This window comes from Rattus norvegicus, chromosome 10 (genome assembly GCF_021556685.1).
Source record: "Rattus norvegicus strain SHRSP/BbbUtx chromosome 10, alternate assembly SHRSP_T2T, whole genome shotgun sequence".
Taxonomy (NCBI): domain Eukaryota; kingdom Metazoa; phylum Chordata; class Mammalia; order Rodentia; family Muridae; genus Rattus; species Rattus norvegicus.
Window position 1 is genome coordinate 78,863,737 of NC_141543.1, and position 15,520 is coordinate 78,879,256.

The 15,520-nt window shown below is 52.0% G+C and overlaps 1 protein-coding gene across 5 annotated transcripts in view; it reads left to right on the top strand.

Annotated features, from left to right (window-relative positions):
- Cuedc1 (CUE domain containing 1) overlaps nt 1-15,520 on the top strand; it is a 94,394-nt gene that overhangs the window by 69,064 nt on the left and 9,810 nt on the right. For 3 of the 5 annotated variants that reach the window (XM_087572131.1, XM_087572130.1, XM_087572132.1), the window contains 5 exons: nt 2,631-2,741; nt 3,729-4,339; nt 9,678-9,805; nt 14,470-14,596; nt 15,215-15,407. In XM_087572131.1, the coding sequence (XP_087428257.1) occupies nt 3,998-4,339; nt 9,678-9,805; nt 14,470-14,596; nt 15,215-15,407 (790 nt within the window). In that variant the 5' untranslated portion in view covers nt 2,631-2,741; nt 3,729-3,997. 5 annotated transcript variants of the gene reach the window in all.

The following is a 15,520-nucleotide window of genomic DNA, read 5'->3' on the forward strand; positions in this document are numbered from 1 at the left end:
CCTCAGTCCTGGCCTCAGGCAGGCTTTGAGTTTAGCAAGGAACAGAAAGGATAAGGCGAACCCTTACCTGGTGCTAGTTACAGCAGCCTGGATGTCTCTGAGGCATGCCTGTTCATCAGATCCGATTTCCCTGGCTTCCTGTTTCTGAACTACTTTCTCCAAACCCACAGAGCTGCCTTGGTGGAAAGAGCTAGGCTTTTCCATTGCTCACGCCACGTTCTCGAGCCCCTGTCTGCCTCTCCAGCTGTACTGATGTGGGGGCGCAGTTGCAGGGGCAGGTCACCTGAACTGGGGGGTGTCTCCTGCTGTAGAGGCCTCAGTACCTGGCTCCTGCTGGGAGGATCTATGTATCCTTCAGTGATCTGGAGGAATCCCTGGCTGGGAGAGAACCCCCATAGCCTCCTTCCCTCCCTTCCATGGGCAGTGCAGCCACATACCCCTACCCCAGCCTCACGGGCAGTCTGCCACACTCTCACACAGGCCTAGGGCCAGTTTTGTTTCCTTTGCATGGAAACAGTGTAAGCCCCTAAGAGCAGGGCCCAGTAAACAGTTCCAGAACGCCTTTCAAGGGTGTCTCAACACTCAGAGACCCAGAAGCCAAGGGACCTGTGAGAGAGGGTTCATGGGATAAATGCAAGCCCGCCATTTTTCTCCTTTCTCTTCATGGAGTTGCCCTTCGCAGAGCAACAAGCCTGGTTGCTAATCTTTCTGGCTGAATTACACTCGGAGCAGGAAGGTGGTAGCTGTATTCCCAAGGGCCTTAACCAGAGCCTCTGACCCTACGTCTAATATCATCAGGGCTTGGCTTCTGGGGCCTGGTGGCCCAGAGGGGAGCACTTTTAACAGAACCACTGAATTGTCTCAGACATCCTACCATAGGGGTGGGCAGGAAGGGAAAGGAGGCCATATATGGTTTTCCTTCTTGGACTCATTCTCACAACATGACTTGGCCTCCCTTGGCTGGGACTTGCTCCTCTGGGTAGGCAGGAAATTGAGGGAGTGGGATGGTAAATCCTGGTTCACTCAGTTGCATGTAGCATGATGAGGTGGGTCTCTGTCCTGATGTGGGACGACGCCCACAATGTGCCATTAAGTAGATAAAAGTATTGGTATAGTAGAATTTATGGTTTAATTACTAGCAAATTAAGCTCATACTTATGGTAGCATGTATGAGGATCAGATGGCACAGCTACACAGGTGTGGGCACATGACCTCATTAAGTGACTTCTCTTAGGGCACGAAGGGACTTCAGTGTCCACGAGCTATTCAGAGCCTGTGTGTCTGTAATTTTCCACTTTTTTTTTTTTTTTTGGAGCTGGGGACCGAACCCATGGCCCTGCGCTTGCTAGGCAAGCGCTCTACCACTGAGCTAAATCCCCAACCCCAATTTTCCACTTTCAAATCCAACCTGTTAGGTGGGCACAGTGGTATAGCGCTGTAATTTCAGCACTTGGAAAGAGAAAGCAGGAAGATCAGGAGTTCAAGATCATCCTTAACTACATAGTGAGTTCAAGGATAGCCTGGACTACATGAGACCCTGTCTTTTTAAAAACAAGCAAACAAACAAAAAACCGAAAACCCCAAACAACAAACAAACAAACAAAAAACTAGACAATATGCCAGCAAGATGGCTCAGCACGGAAAGGCTCTTCACTCACCAATAAGAGTGGTGACTTGAGTTTGATCTTCAGGGCCCTCATGGGAGGAGAGAACTAACCTCCAGGAGTTGGTCCTCTGACCACATGTGTGTCAACACACACACACACACACACACACACACACACACACACACACACAATGTAATTTAAAAAGATTTTAAAATCACATCCAATCCACCTCCCTGGAAATAGGCAGGCACCCAGAATAGGAATCCTTAAGAATATTATATCTGCCAGGCAGGGGTGGCGGTGGCACAGGCTCATGCCTTTAGTTTCAGAACTTGGGAGGTAAAGGTAGGTGGTGGATCTCTGTGAGTTCAAGGTCAACTTGGTCTACAGAGAGAGTTCCAGGACAGCCAGGGCTACATGAAGAAACCCTATCTAGAAAGAACAACCAACAAACAAAAGAAAGTTCATGTCCTTTTGAGGACCTCAGTGTTGTAGGTGCTTGAAGCCACTTCCTAAGGATGAGATTTGACCTGAAGGTGTGTGTCGTTAATAGCATTGGTGGATCTTCCCATCCTGGGTGGGGCGGCCTCCCTGCTTCCCTCTGATCCTATCCTTTCTGTCAGGCCAGTCAGCGCACCGCCACTCTGAGTGTGACAAGGACTTATTCACAGGACGGTTTCTCCATCCGTAGGTTAAAGCCATGTCTCCCATCCTAGAAAAACAGAGACTAGGTTTGCGTTTGGCTTGTCGCTAACACTTCCCTGAGAGGAGCCGCATGTGACAGTAAGGAGGCAGAGGCAGAGGAAGCTTGGGGACAGTGGAGACAGGGGGTAGGGCTACAGAGTGAGATCCAGGCACTGTTCTACAAGTCAGGGGACAGTTTGTTGGAGTCGGTTGTCTCCCTCCACCATGAGGATCCCTGGGATTAAGCTCTGGTCATCAGGCTTTGTGAAAAACACCTTTACCACTGAACCACCTCACTGACTCCAAGTTTGTTTGTTTGTTTGTTTGTTTGTTGACAAGTTATCCAGTCCAAGCTAACCAAAAACTTCAAGGATGACCTCGAACTCCTAATTCTCTGGTGTCTGCCTCCCAAGAGCTGGGAGTGCTGGGCTTACACTCATACCTCACCAGGTCAGGTTTTATTCTGTGGCGGGAATCAAATTAAGGGTTTCATGCCTGCGAGGCTAACACTGCACTGGGTGAATGGCAACCCCAGCCCTCAGAGTGCTTTCAGACATTCTTGTCTCCTTTGTCTACACTGCCAGTGACATTGCCTTGGTTACCGTTCCCATGCCTGGCTCTGAGAGGGCCGGGTGGTGTTCTGTTGTAGATTTCTGTCCCTCATCACGCTTGAAGTTCAAGTCCTGTCTGTGCGCATCCTTGTGCTAACCCGGGGGACCAGCTAGGTTAACTGTGGCAGGGAACTGGGTTCAAGACGGAGCATGAACAAGATTTAGATGTACAGGTTTCCTCAGAACGGGTTTGGGAAGCTCAGTATGGTGGTGTATGCCTGTAGTCCCAGCCCTCGGAAGGCTGATTCAGGGCTGTAGAAGGCTGAGGCAGGGGGATTAAGAGTTAAGGCAAGGGGCTGGGGATTTAGCTCAGTGGTAGAGTGCTTACCTAGGAAGCGCAAGGCCCTGGGTTCGGTCCCCAGCTCCGAAAAAAAAAAAGAACCAAAAAAAAAAAAAAAAAAAAAGAGTTAAGGCAAGCCATTCAATGGTGGTGCACACCTTTGATCCCAGCACTCAGGAGGCAGAGGCAAGTGCATCTCTTAAGTTTGAGGCCAACCTGGTCTACACAGGGAGTTCAAGGACAGCCTCAGTTACACTTTGAGCTTGAAGTCCATAGGAGCTAGAGGAGACCCCCATCTCAAAACAACAACAAACAGAATAAAGAAATAAATAGGAAAGGAATATATGTGTGTATATGTATGTCTACATATTAACATTCTTAGCACGCTCAAAGTTCTGGGTTCTATCCCCAGCACCTAAACTAAGGAGAACAGAGAGAAGCAGATCTTTCTAGGCTAGGTTGGGGTCACCTTCATTTCCTAACAGCCCCACCACCAAAGAGTTGAGGTTCATTTGCTTCAGCTCCTGACCCTGTCCCTCATTTCAGGTGACACCATCAGTCCGTTGCAGCCCCCCTGTGCCAGGATGACTTGAGGATGTGGATGATCTGCAGTCCATCTAAAGCCTGGCCGAGGTCCGCATGCCGCCACCACTCTGGTCCCTGTCCCCTAGCCCGGGCCGTGCATTCCCGCCAGGAGGAAGCACAGGAGTGAGTCTTCTGAGCCTGTGGAGCAAGCAAGTGGCCGACAACGGAGGGACCCCGGGCCAGCGGCTTCTCGGTTTGTTGGAAACATTCTCCCACAGCGGCTCCGCAAGATGACCAGCCTGTTTCGCAGGAGCAGCAGCGGCAGCGGCGGTGGCGGGGCCACGGGGGCTCGCGGGGCCGGGACCGGGACTGGGGATGGCAGCGCGGCCCCTCAGGAGCTCAACAACAGCCGGCCGGCCCGCCAGGTGCGCCGCCTGGAGTTCAACCAGGCCATGGACGACTTCAAGACGATGTTTCCTAACATGGACTACGACATCATTGAGTGCGTGCTGCGTGCCAACAGCGGCGCGGTGGATGCCACCATAGACCAGCTGTTACAGATGAACCTGGAGGCGGGTGGTGTCAGCGCCTACGAGGACAGCTCGGACTCGGAGGACAGCATCCCACCAGAGGTAGAGGAGGGGCTGGGACAATTCACCTCCAAGAGAGGTCCAGCCTCTCTTAGCGGCTCTGGGGTGCTCCCAGCCCCAGCCACAGAAGGCTGGGATGTGGTGGGGTGAATAGGTACTTTCTAACCAACAAGCATCCCCCCTTAGGAAACCTAAGATGAGGTAGTGATCAATATTATGGGTAGCAATCAAGCACCTATTCAGTGGTGTACTAGGGATGGTACAAGACCCTTGCTAAAGTCCTAAGAACTAAGGTGCTTGTTTAAAATGTTGGTATACAAGCCCCACTCCAATACTCTGACCCCATAGTTCCAAGCCTAGAGTTTCCAGTGTGTATATTCCAAGAAAGACTTACTAGTTTTTCAAGACAGGGGTTTTACTATGTAGCCCTGGCTGTCCTGGAACTTACTATGTAGACCAGGCTGGCTTGGACTCACAGAGATCTGCCTGCCTCTGCCTCCTGAGTGCTGGGGCTGAAGTTGTGTACCACTGCTGTGGGTTGCCCTGGTGCTGTTGGCATTCTGATGTTAATTCTGTTTTCTCAAGAGAGGCTGCCCGGATGAGGAATGAATCACGTATTCAGGTGATTGCCTGTGAAACTTCTCCCCCATTCTAACTGGTCAAATAAAGGCTAGAGCCTGTGATTGGACAATGGTAGGGAAAGATGGGGCTGGAGGTCTTAGAGAGTGGAGGAAGGAAGATAGAGCAGAACCACATGGCCTGGAGAAGTCACAAGTAACAAGGAATCTCACAGCTGAGGAATAGAGTAGTGTAGTGGGCGATCTGCCCAATCTAGGCATGCAGCTTATAAATATTATATCTGCGTTGTGTGTTTTTTACATGGGCTTATTGGGGTTGGAGACTTACTACAACATGGCCACCTTAGCCAGCCAAACCAGACTGTTTTTGGAACTCACACGATTGGAATCATGTGTTGAACCAGAGTAGGAGAGGCACAAGCAGAGGAGAGACAGCAGAGCCGAGAAAGGAGGTGAACTGGCCCCGGGAGCACCTGTCAGGATCCCAGAGATGGGGCGAGAGACCAGTAAGGTTCTCCATACCCTCCTCCACTTAGAGCAGGGGAGCACCCCTACAGACAGGGAGCTGGGCATGGCTGCAGCGTGAGGAGGGTCTGGGAGGAGTATTTCAGAACTGTCAGCTCCAGCCTACAGACCCACATAAGCAGGAAGCTATTTCCAGGGTGGAGGGCACTGCCAGTCACAATCAAGGCCCGACGCTTGTGAGTAGCTGTTTTTCTTCCAGCTCCATTCAAGAGTTCTGTGCCCAACCAACCTCCAGCCTAGAAAGACATACAGTTCTCAGGGCAAATGGGTGAGCTATGCAATCACGACCAGAGCCCATGGATGAGACAAGGACCAGAAGATAGGAACAAACTGCATTTGGTTTTTGTTTGTTTGTCTGTTTTTTCTTTGCAGTCCTGAAGGTTAAACCCAGGGGTTCATACATGCCCTGCAATCCCTGTGTCTCAGAGCCACACCCAGCCCTCTTAAAAAGGAAAAAGATTTATTTATTTATTTATTATTATATGAGTACACTGTCACTGTTTTCACACACACCAGAAGAGGGCATCGGATCTCATTACAGATGGTTGTGAGCCACCATGTGGTTGCTGGGATTTGAACTCAGGACCTCTGGAAGAGCAGTCGGTGCTCTTAACCACTGAGCCATCTCTCCAGCCCCCCAGCCCTCTTTTTACATAGGGTTTGCCTATGTGTGTGTTGGGGAGCATAGAGACTTATGTTTTCTCTGTAGCTCAGGCAGACCCTGAACTTTCCATCCCCCTGCCTCTCAGGTATCTGGGATGACAAGTAAGCTACACCAGAATTCCACTCTCTCCAGAGTCCAGCCTGTGCTGGGCATCTCCACTGCTTCAGAAATGCATCTTTTCTGTTTCTCAAACTCGATGAGAGCAGTCAGTTACCCTTGTTAATGTGAGAACTCTGGACCAGATTTGACTGCAGAGACTAGTCTCTTTGGTCCTCCTACCCGCCCCTCCTTCCCTTAGTGAGTGCTTCTAGGATTCTCTCTTCATGGAGCAGCTGTGTGGGCAATGATGACTTGTGCCAGCGTGGTGTTCTCTCCCCAAGCACATAGCAGTACAGGGGAATGTTTGCGTCGAGATGTTACTAGTGTTTGTGTGTAAGCCGGAGACCAGTTTAGAGTGTTGTTTCTCAAGAGTCAGCTACCTTGTTTTGGGGGATAGAATTCCTCTCCCTCTGGACGGGCATCCCTAGTGGGGGCCACAAACTTTATAGGGTGCTGTGCATTGAACCCAAGACCTCAAACGTGTGTTGCAAGCACCAACTGAGCCATCTCCCCAGCCCTGTTCACAATGTCTCTGCACAACTTTCTCTCACGTTTTCCTCTGTCAAACATCCCTTTGGCCTGCCTGCATTAGTCAGTGAAGAGAACACTGGGAAATCCAAATTCTTCTCGTTGAAAGGAGGTGTGAGTTCATGTGCCTGTGTGCACGTGTAGATGCATTCTTTCAGTGTGAGATGGGAAGTCCTCCGCATGCTTTGACTCTCTATGATCCTGTTGGTCCTGACAATCTTGGAGGCGGGGTCTTTCCTGCTTTGCCCACAGTGCCCGTGGCACCACAGACCTCTTCAAAGCTTCCTCAACCCCAGGCCTCCATTCTGTACTGCACTTCTGTTCCCAGGAAGTCTGCTGTCCACACACTTAGCCCCTTCTGGGCCACCCTTGGCTCTCTCCCAGCCTGGAAGCCTGCCTGGACCCATCAGCAGACAGCTCCTGGGCCAGTGCAAAATGCTGCAGAAAATTTATGAGGAACAATAAGAATGACAATAACTGCTGACTGGAAAAAGCCCCGTCTCTAGAGGCTGACGGATGGTGGGCTGGCTCAAGGGGTATCCTTGTCACAGAGAAAAGGCTCCTATCAGATAAATGGCCCAGAGGCTGCCTCCCTCCCAGCCTCGGGAACACCTGGCTGGCACCCATCACCCAGTGATTTAGGCTGGGGGACCACAGAACCTTTAGAGCCAGAAAAGTTCCTTGTGGCTAGAAATATAGGGGGTGGGCAGAAAGATGCTGGGGTTCCATCTCTGGGACTACAGGTTTTCTTTTCTGGAACTGGCCGGCCCACCACGTGCCCGCTTCCACACTATCCAGCATTCCTCTCTGGGGGCTGCGTTTGCTGCTCCAGGAAGCTGCACTGTAGTAAACAGGCTCAGGACCCACCTGCCTCCCTGGGCTCCTTGAGTCTGGAGGCACACCGCAGATCAGAAGAAACCCATGGAACTCCCCTCTCCCTCTCACCAGACCAGGCCTGAACCCTGTCGCTCAGAGCCAAGAGCTGTCAGAAACGGGGTTGTGTAGGCTAGAGGAGGCAGCAGCCAGCCTTCTGGGTACCCTAGGATCTTGCTGAGCTCCTTCTGTGCTAAGCAATGGGGTGTCACCATACACCAGGAGCCCATTCCTCATACCATCCCCCACCCTGCATCCCTCTCCTTCCTGGTGGAATGTGGGGTGAGCAATGCAGCGTCCCGGGCCGGCCAGGCGGCCTCATTCTTCTTCTGCAGAAGCATCTGTTTAAATACTTTCCGCCTCACAGGAAAGAACACGCATTCCAGGGAGGGAGCCTTCTTGGGTCAGGCTGTCGTGCAGAGCGCTGCAGTGTGTGTGCTTGATCCCTGCCAGGGAGTCCCTGCCAGCCTGCCTCCCCGTCCGTCCTAGGCGCAGCTGGGATAGGGGTCAGATATATCCATGGAACCTGACCTGGCAGAAGCAGAGACACAACTTTAGGGGTGTCTTCTACAAACCCAGGGTTTAAGTGGGTCTGGGGGCTTAGGGGCTGAGTCAGTTAGGACCTCTGAGCCCTTCCCAGGTTCTTTGGTCTCTGAGGAAGTAGGAACAGAGCTGTAGGGGTGGGGTGGGTTGAGGTGTGTGACAGAGAGCTGCCCAGATGCCTCTGGGGAGCAGATTCATATCCACTGAATCACAGGGACTTGGCTTCACCCTATCCTCGGCCTTCCCCTGCCCTGCTCTTTCAGTGAAGAGGAAAGGGTCCAGAGGGACTGTAAGCAATGGGGCTGTTCACCCTGAGCATCTTACTTAGGTGTGCAGGCTGCCTGAGGGAAGGCCGAGACTGTGAACCCCATGGTTCATGTTGAAGGTTCCAACCTAGAGCCAGTCAGCGGTGTTGGCCCAGACCTCAGCCTCACAGGCCTGTAATCTGAGTCTCAGCAGGCAGGGCAGGAGCATCAGAAGTGGCCTGACCTGTGCTCCTTTGAGCTGTGACATGGCCGTTACCACCTTAGTCAGAGCAGCTCTGACTTCTGACACCAGCTCTTCAGCAAGCTTGGGCCTGTTCCCTCATGGAAGGCAGGGAGGGGCATTAGAGGGTCACCTGTGATTTTAGCCCTGCCCTCTCTCCTACAGTCATCTCCCCTCTGTCTGCGCTTTTGCTCTGGCCGCAGATGAATTTGGGAGATGCTGGAGTATTCAAGAAGGTGGCTAACTCAGGGGCTCTACAGAGCTTTCAAGAGGTTGTCAGCCATGCTGGACTGGGCTGGGCCTTTGGTATACAACTGTTGGAGGAGGGCACTCTCTCTTCTTCACATCTTCCCAAGGGAAGTAATGAGACAGGTTCAAGGCCAGCCAGGGCAACTTAGTGAAACCCTATTTCGGAATAAAAGTAAAAAGAACTGGCCCACACCTCAGTGGTAGAGTTCTTGCCTCATGTGTGTGAGACCCTGTGTTCAATTCCAGGTACCACAGAACAAATAAAACACACCCGGGCCTTAATTTTCTCATCCGTAAAATGGACCTTAACTTGCCAGACTGGGGTTAAGATAAGAGATGTGGAAGTGCGACGAAGGAAGGGTATGGATGATGTCATCATCAGAGATGAGTACAGAGGACATGGGTCTCAAGTGTGCAGTCCAGTGGGGTTTCATGGCACGTACATACCCCGTGATAGGCACCCAGATCCATAAGCCTCTTCCACAGGCAGCCCCAGAGTCGCTAGCACCTCCTCCCATCCTCGCCAACCGTCACTGTCTCTCTCTTCCACCCTGTGTTTGTTTTGCTGCTCTTGAGCATTGCTTGGACAGATGCTGCTGCCATGAACCATTCTTCGAGGCAGTGCATTGTCCTGTTTGTTAAGTATAATTGAGGGGTCATGGTAGCCACATGTTAGTGTCAATACACGAGCTCCCAGCAGCAATGCACAAAACTCCTTCGGACACATCCTCACCTATACTTGGTTTCATCCGAATGCCACTGAGGTTCAAGGATGGATTATTAATCTCCTAATCAATAATTGTGACTATGTTTTTCTTTGTTGTCTCTGACTCAGATCTTGGAAAGGACTCTGGAGCCCGATAGCTCTGAGGAAGAGCCCCCGCCTGTGTATTCGCCGCCAGCATACCACATGCACGTGTTCGACCGGCCTTACCTGACTGCTCCTCCAACTCCACCTCCCCGGTTAGAGTCCATTTTTGTCTCAGAGCACGGTGGGTAGAGATGGAGACAGGGGTCGGATTGTATAAACCACAGTGGGAAATTGGCCGCCCCCCAGCAGACATTATTCTACTAGCTGTAAACTTGTACGGTGGCAAGGGACATTTTCACAGGACACCTCTGGGAGAACTTTCACCACTTCAACACTGTGGAACAGGGGAAGTGGCTCTCAGTCGGCAGGGTGCTCGTTGTACAAGCAAGGGGGCTTGGGCTTGAACTCTTAGTCCTCTACATATAAAAGCTGAGCACGGCAGCCCACGTCTGTAACACCAATAGCTGGCATTGCAGAGACGGGCAGGTCCCTGAAGCTAGCTGATTTAGCCAGTCGGTAAGTTCCAGGTTCAGTGCAAAACGATCCGAAAAATAAAGTGGAAACTAGAGAAATGGCTGCTCCTAAAGTGCCTGCAGAGAAAATACAAGGACCCGAGTTTGGAACCCATGTAAAAAAGTCAGCCATAACAGCATATGCCTATGGGATACAGTTAATTAAATATGGTACAGCCTCCAGGTTCTTGGAATGTGTAATCAAGGGTAGGAAATATTGTACTGACCCTTCCCTTCCCTAGCACATGGGCACGTTAGTAATTAATCATTGTGCTGTCTCCTGCTGAGGCAAGATGAAACCTCAGAATGCCTCCCAACCCAGAACCCCCAGGTAGCCATCAGTCACCAGTGGGATGACTGTCACCCCTGAGCTAGTGCTGTTGAGAGGATTTTTAAGCAATGTGAAGATGTGTCGTTTTCTGGGCTAGTTTGATGACTGGAGACAGGAGAGTGGACAGCAAGGACCCCAGAGACTTGTCTCAGCTTTGAGACTCTTGTTATTTGGAAACTTAAAATGAAGCCGGCGCCAATGGCGTCTGTTGTATGTGAATTGCTTGCTTTCTGGGCTCTGTGTTTGTCTGATGCTAGAGCCGAGGTGTGGTTGCTTTGGCCTGGAGCTGCTGTTTCTTAGAATGACAGACTGGGTGAGAGGAGATGATACAAGGGGGGACTGCTATAGTGACCCCCAATTCTATACATCTTAGGAGCCCCAGAACACTGATAGTGGGGAACTTGGAGAGCCAGGAAGAACAGCTACCATTTGCCAAACACCCTTCAAACACCAGAGGCGGCCACAGTCCTTTACTCAATGACTTAAGTACTTAAGCAGGGCACCCGCCCATTTCACAGTTGGCAAAGCTGAGCCTCAGAGGGTTCCTGCTGTCCCCGTGGCCAAGGCTAGGGGAGATCAGAGCTATATGATTTTCCTTTGACTCCTCCCCACCCGACCCCCAGATAGGGTTTCTTTGTGCAGGCTTGCCTGATCTAGAACTAGCTCTGTAGACCAGACGGGCCTGGAACTCACACCAATCCACCTCCCTCTGCTTCCTGAGTGCTGGAATTAAAGGTGTGTGCCACCACCACCTGGCTTGACTTCTGCGTCCTTGTGGTCTTAATGCCCTATTCCATTTAAGTTGCTGTGACAAAACACCCGAAGGCAAGGACTTGATTGAGGAAAGGCTTGTTTGGCTCACGGTGTGAGAGGGATTTTAGTTCATTCTGGCAAGAAAGGTGTGGCAGAACAGAGGGCAGGGCTATGGGACTTTCACATCACCGCGCATCAGGAAGCAGAGAGAGCTGGTCTAAGGCCAGAGGCAGGTGCACCCTTCTGGGCCTGCCCCTAGTGACAGCTCCTCCCACCTGTAAAGAACCCATAGCTTCCCAAAGCAGTGCCGCCAGCTGGAGACCAGGAGTTCGACCATACAAATCTGTAGGGGACTTTACAGACCAAGCTATAACATTTATTCCAAAGTACTTAAATATTTTCAAATTACAGTGTGTGTGTGTATGTGTGTGTGTGTGTGTGTGTGTGTGTGTGTGTGTGTTGCTTGTCCTCTGGGCCCTCTCCTGTAGGTCAGAATTTAGGGGAACCACAAACATGGGGACCCAGAGGCTGCTGCCCAAGTCATGGCCTGACATCCACACCTCCTTACTTTAGTGAAACTGAAGTAGGAATATGTTCCAGACAGAGGAAATGGTGTATGCACAGGAGAGGCAGGAAGAGGGGACCATCTCGAGAAGCTCCTTCCTCATCAGAGCAAGTGGAGGGGAACATGCGTCAGTCACAGGGGCCCTGTGGAGCTCCCAACGAGCACACACCTTACCCCGCAACTACAGGAGACGCTGTGGGACTATACCACAGCAGGGCGCTGGTAGACTGGTATTCTAGAAATCTTTGGCTACTAAAGGTTAGGTTTGAGAAGGGCTAGTGATCTGCTCCTTTTCTGTCACCATGTCCCTGGGATGAGCCTGGTGACAAGGGCAGAGTTTCAGAGTTCAGATGCTGTCCTGCTGGGTCCAGAGGAGCAGGGCCATCCCAGAGAAACAAACCTGGAATGCTAGGGTCCTTCGCCTAGGTTTTTGCTTGAATGATGCAACTCTGTGACCTGTGACAGGGTCTGGCCCACGTGAACTGCATGTCCAGATTCCACTGAACCCCCCTCTGCAAAAGTGCATGTCTGAAATCCTTCCCAGTCAGGTGGTCCAACATCCTGTGGTAAGTGTGAAGTCATCACCTACCTCAGCTTGAAATTCTATTCTGGAGAGATGGCACAGCGGCTAAGAGCACTGACTGCTCTTCCAGGGGTCCTGAGTTCAAATCCCAGCAACCACTTGATGGCTCACAACCATCTGTAATGGGATCTGATGCCCTCTTCTGGTGTGTCTGAAGACAGTGACAGTGTACTTACATACAATAAATAAAAAAAAAAAAGAAAGAAAGGAATTCTAGTCTGGGGCCTCTGGGAGCTCAGTATCTGAAGATCCTCTTGGCCTCCGTCTCCTTCCCCCTCCCCTACTGAGTTCTTCCCTTCATCTGCTTGAGTCTCTGGCAGCCTAGGAGGCCCCTCCACAGGCCGCCTGCTCTTTTTGTGTGGAAATTGTTTTACCTCAGCAGCTCATTTCTCTCATTTCTTTCCAACCATAATGGAGTTGCTGGGCTGCCTGCACTGGGCTGGCCCGGTGCAGCTGAGGATGACTTCAGCTCAGGGCTTGGAAGAGGATGACTGGTCGTAGTCTTTCCAGGACCCGTGCCCAGCAGCCCCGGGGAAACTCTGGAAGAAAAGGAAATCTCCCCATGTCAGCTCTCACCCCGTGGGCATCCCAGAAATAAATAGCTAGAAGGGTCTCAGTCAGAGTTTGGATTCTCCCTGTGCAGCCATCTTGGTTGGCTTCCAGGTATAATTGTGTTGGGGTGTTGACCTTGCCACAAACGAAGCCTAGATGAGCTTTCTTCCATTATGGCTGGAAGTGGTGTCTGTGGGACTGACAGATGGGCCTTGGGAGGAAACCAGAATTTGAGACAGGGACGTAAGTGGCAGAGCATTGTGGAGGAAACCTAGCCCTGGGTTCCCCTGCAGGCGCCTCTCTGGATAGCCCTGTGTGTCTCCGGCTGTGAGTTGAGCTCCTCCTAGCACTTAACAGCTGGTTATCCGTCTGCTGCTGCCCCAGCCCTCCCCTCATACCCACCGGGCCACCAGCCCAAAATAGAAAAGGAAAGGAAGCTATTTCCTCAAGTTAGCGGCAGACGGAAAAGCTCCTCTCCAGTGAGGGGGTGGAGGGATTCCTGGAGCTGGAGGCCAAATCAAAGCCAGGCTGAGCCCAGCATGGCCCCCACCACCCCCAGCCGCCTGCCTTCACCATGTGTCATTTCCCTGATTCAGCGGGACACGTGTCCTGCGGTTGCCACGCAGCAGGCTGCCAAGGAGCCCTGAAGCTTCTGGCCCAGCTCCAAGCTTCCTTCAGGCCTAGGCTTGGGATAGAGCCTGGGGTCAGGGCATCCAGACTCTTCCTCCTCCAGGACAGGTCCTGGCTGCCTGGCACAGGCACACCTTGTCTGGGAAGAGAGGCAAGAACCTAACTGTGGCCTCCAGCAGTTCAACCTGCAGCTCATGGGGAGGTGTGTGTGTGTGTGTGTGTGTGTGTGTGTGTGTGTGTGTGTGTGTCTGTGTGTCTGTGTGTCCCAGTACCTGGGCAGGAGGTCAGCAAGGTCGAGATTTTGTAACAAAGTACCAGGGGCTCCCCAAGGCTTCCCTACCCTTTGCTGGCTCTAGTAGAGCTAGAATGGGAATTCGGATCTGCAGGAATCTTGGGGAGCTCCCTTCCTCAGCAGACAAGGACAGAACAGACTGTTGCGGGCTGCTTGTCTGCTGTTGGGGGATAGGGGGGATACTATTATTTAACGGTTCAGCACTGTGTTGCTAGGGACCTAGCACAGAAGTGTCTGACCCAACCCCCCAGTCTGTAGGGGACATTCATAAAGTCTGTATGTAAATCCATAACATTGACATTCACACCAGAGACACTGAGTGACAGGAATGTGGCCTAAGCCCAAGACCAAAGCTGAGGAAAGCAGAGCTGACTGAGGAGTGCCCCAGAGAGGAGAGAGCCCCTGGCCTGGTTGCCTTCCTTCTCAGTCTGCCAATTCACTCATTCAGCAGAATACACCCCTGTACCTTTGTTCCAAAGGCAGTGAGGGCACTGGACACTCTGAGTAAGATCTCTATCTGCCCAAGGGCCTGTGGTGGGCCAACAGAGTTATGGCTAGGCCTGACTACTCCTTGGTCTCCGTATCTCCCATCCCCCAGGATTGATGTCCTGGGCTCTGGACAACCTGCAAGCCAGAGGCGCTACAGAAACTGGAACCCACCCTTGCTGGGCAACCTCCCAGATGACTTTCTCCGAATCCTGCCCCAGCAGATGGACAGCATTCAGGTAAGAGGCTGCTCTCAAACCTCCAGGCCCTACCTGCCTGTCCAGCATCTCTTCTGGGCTAAGTCATGGTACACCAGCCAGTTTTACTTCTTGGTTTTCAAGCTCAGGCAGGGCTGCTTCTGTGGATTAGAATTTGTAAGGAAAGAAAGGTGAACCCACAGCCTTGCTTCCTGTCTGGCCTGGCTCTCTGGCTGCAGCCTTCACCTCAGGCCGAGGGAGGGAAATGGGGTAGCTAATGGTGGGGTTGCTACTTTCCCCTCTGTGGAAGCTTCTTTCAGAAGGACCCCCTGCCGGTGGGGCATGCAGCTAGTGTAGAGAGAAGTGTGAGACTGGAAGTCCATACTCAGGTGGTTGAGCTGTTTGCAAATTGATTTTCAGGATGATTTAGGTTCCAGAAGAAGGAATGAGGTGGCCCTAGGTTGGGAGAAAAAGTCCCTTTGATGTCTTTCCTGCTTCTGCTACAAGGGCAGTTCTGAGCTGTACAGAAAATGCTAGCTAGTGACTGGGTCCCACTGGGAGGAGGGGACTATGCGAGGCTGGAGGATTCTGGGGAAGCACTCCTGCACGTATAGCTTACACGGATTTAAGTAGGTGATGTGTATGCTCACTCTTCCTCAGGGTCACCCTGGGGGCTCCAAGCCTATGAGTGGAGAGGGAGTCCCACCTGTGGCACCAGGGCCCATGGCCTGCGACCAGGACAGCCGCTGGAAACAGTACCTGGAAGATGAGAGAATCGCTCTCTTCCTGCAGAATGAGGAGTTCATGAAGGAGCTGCAGCGGAATCGGGACTTCCTCCTCGCCCTGGAGAGAGGTGGGCACCAAGCCTCACCATGCAAGAAGAGAATGACATGGGCAGGAGCCTCGGGCCTTGGGAGGCGTTGTGCTGGATGCCAGCATGCCAGGCATTTTCTAACCTGCTTAAGC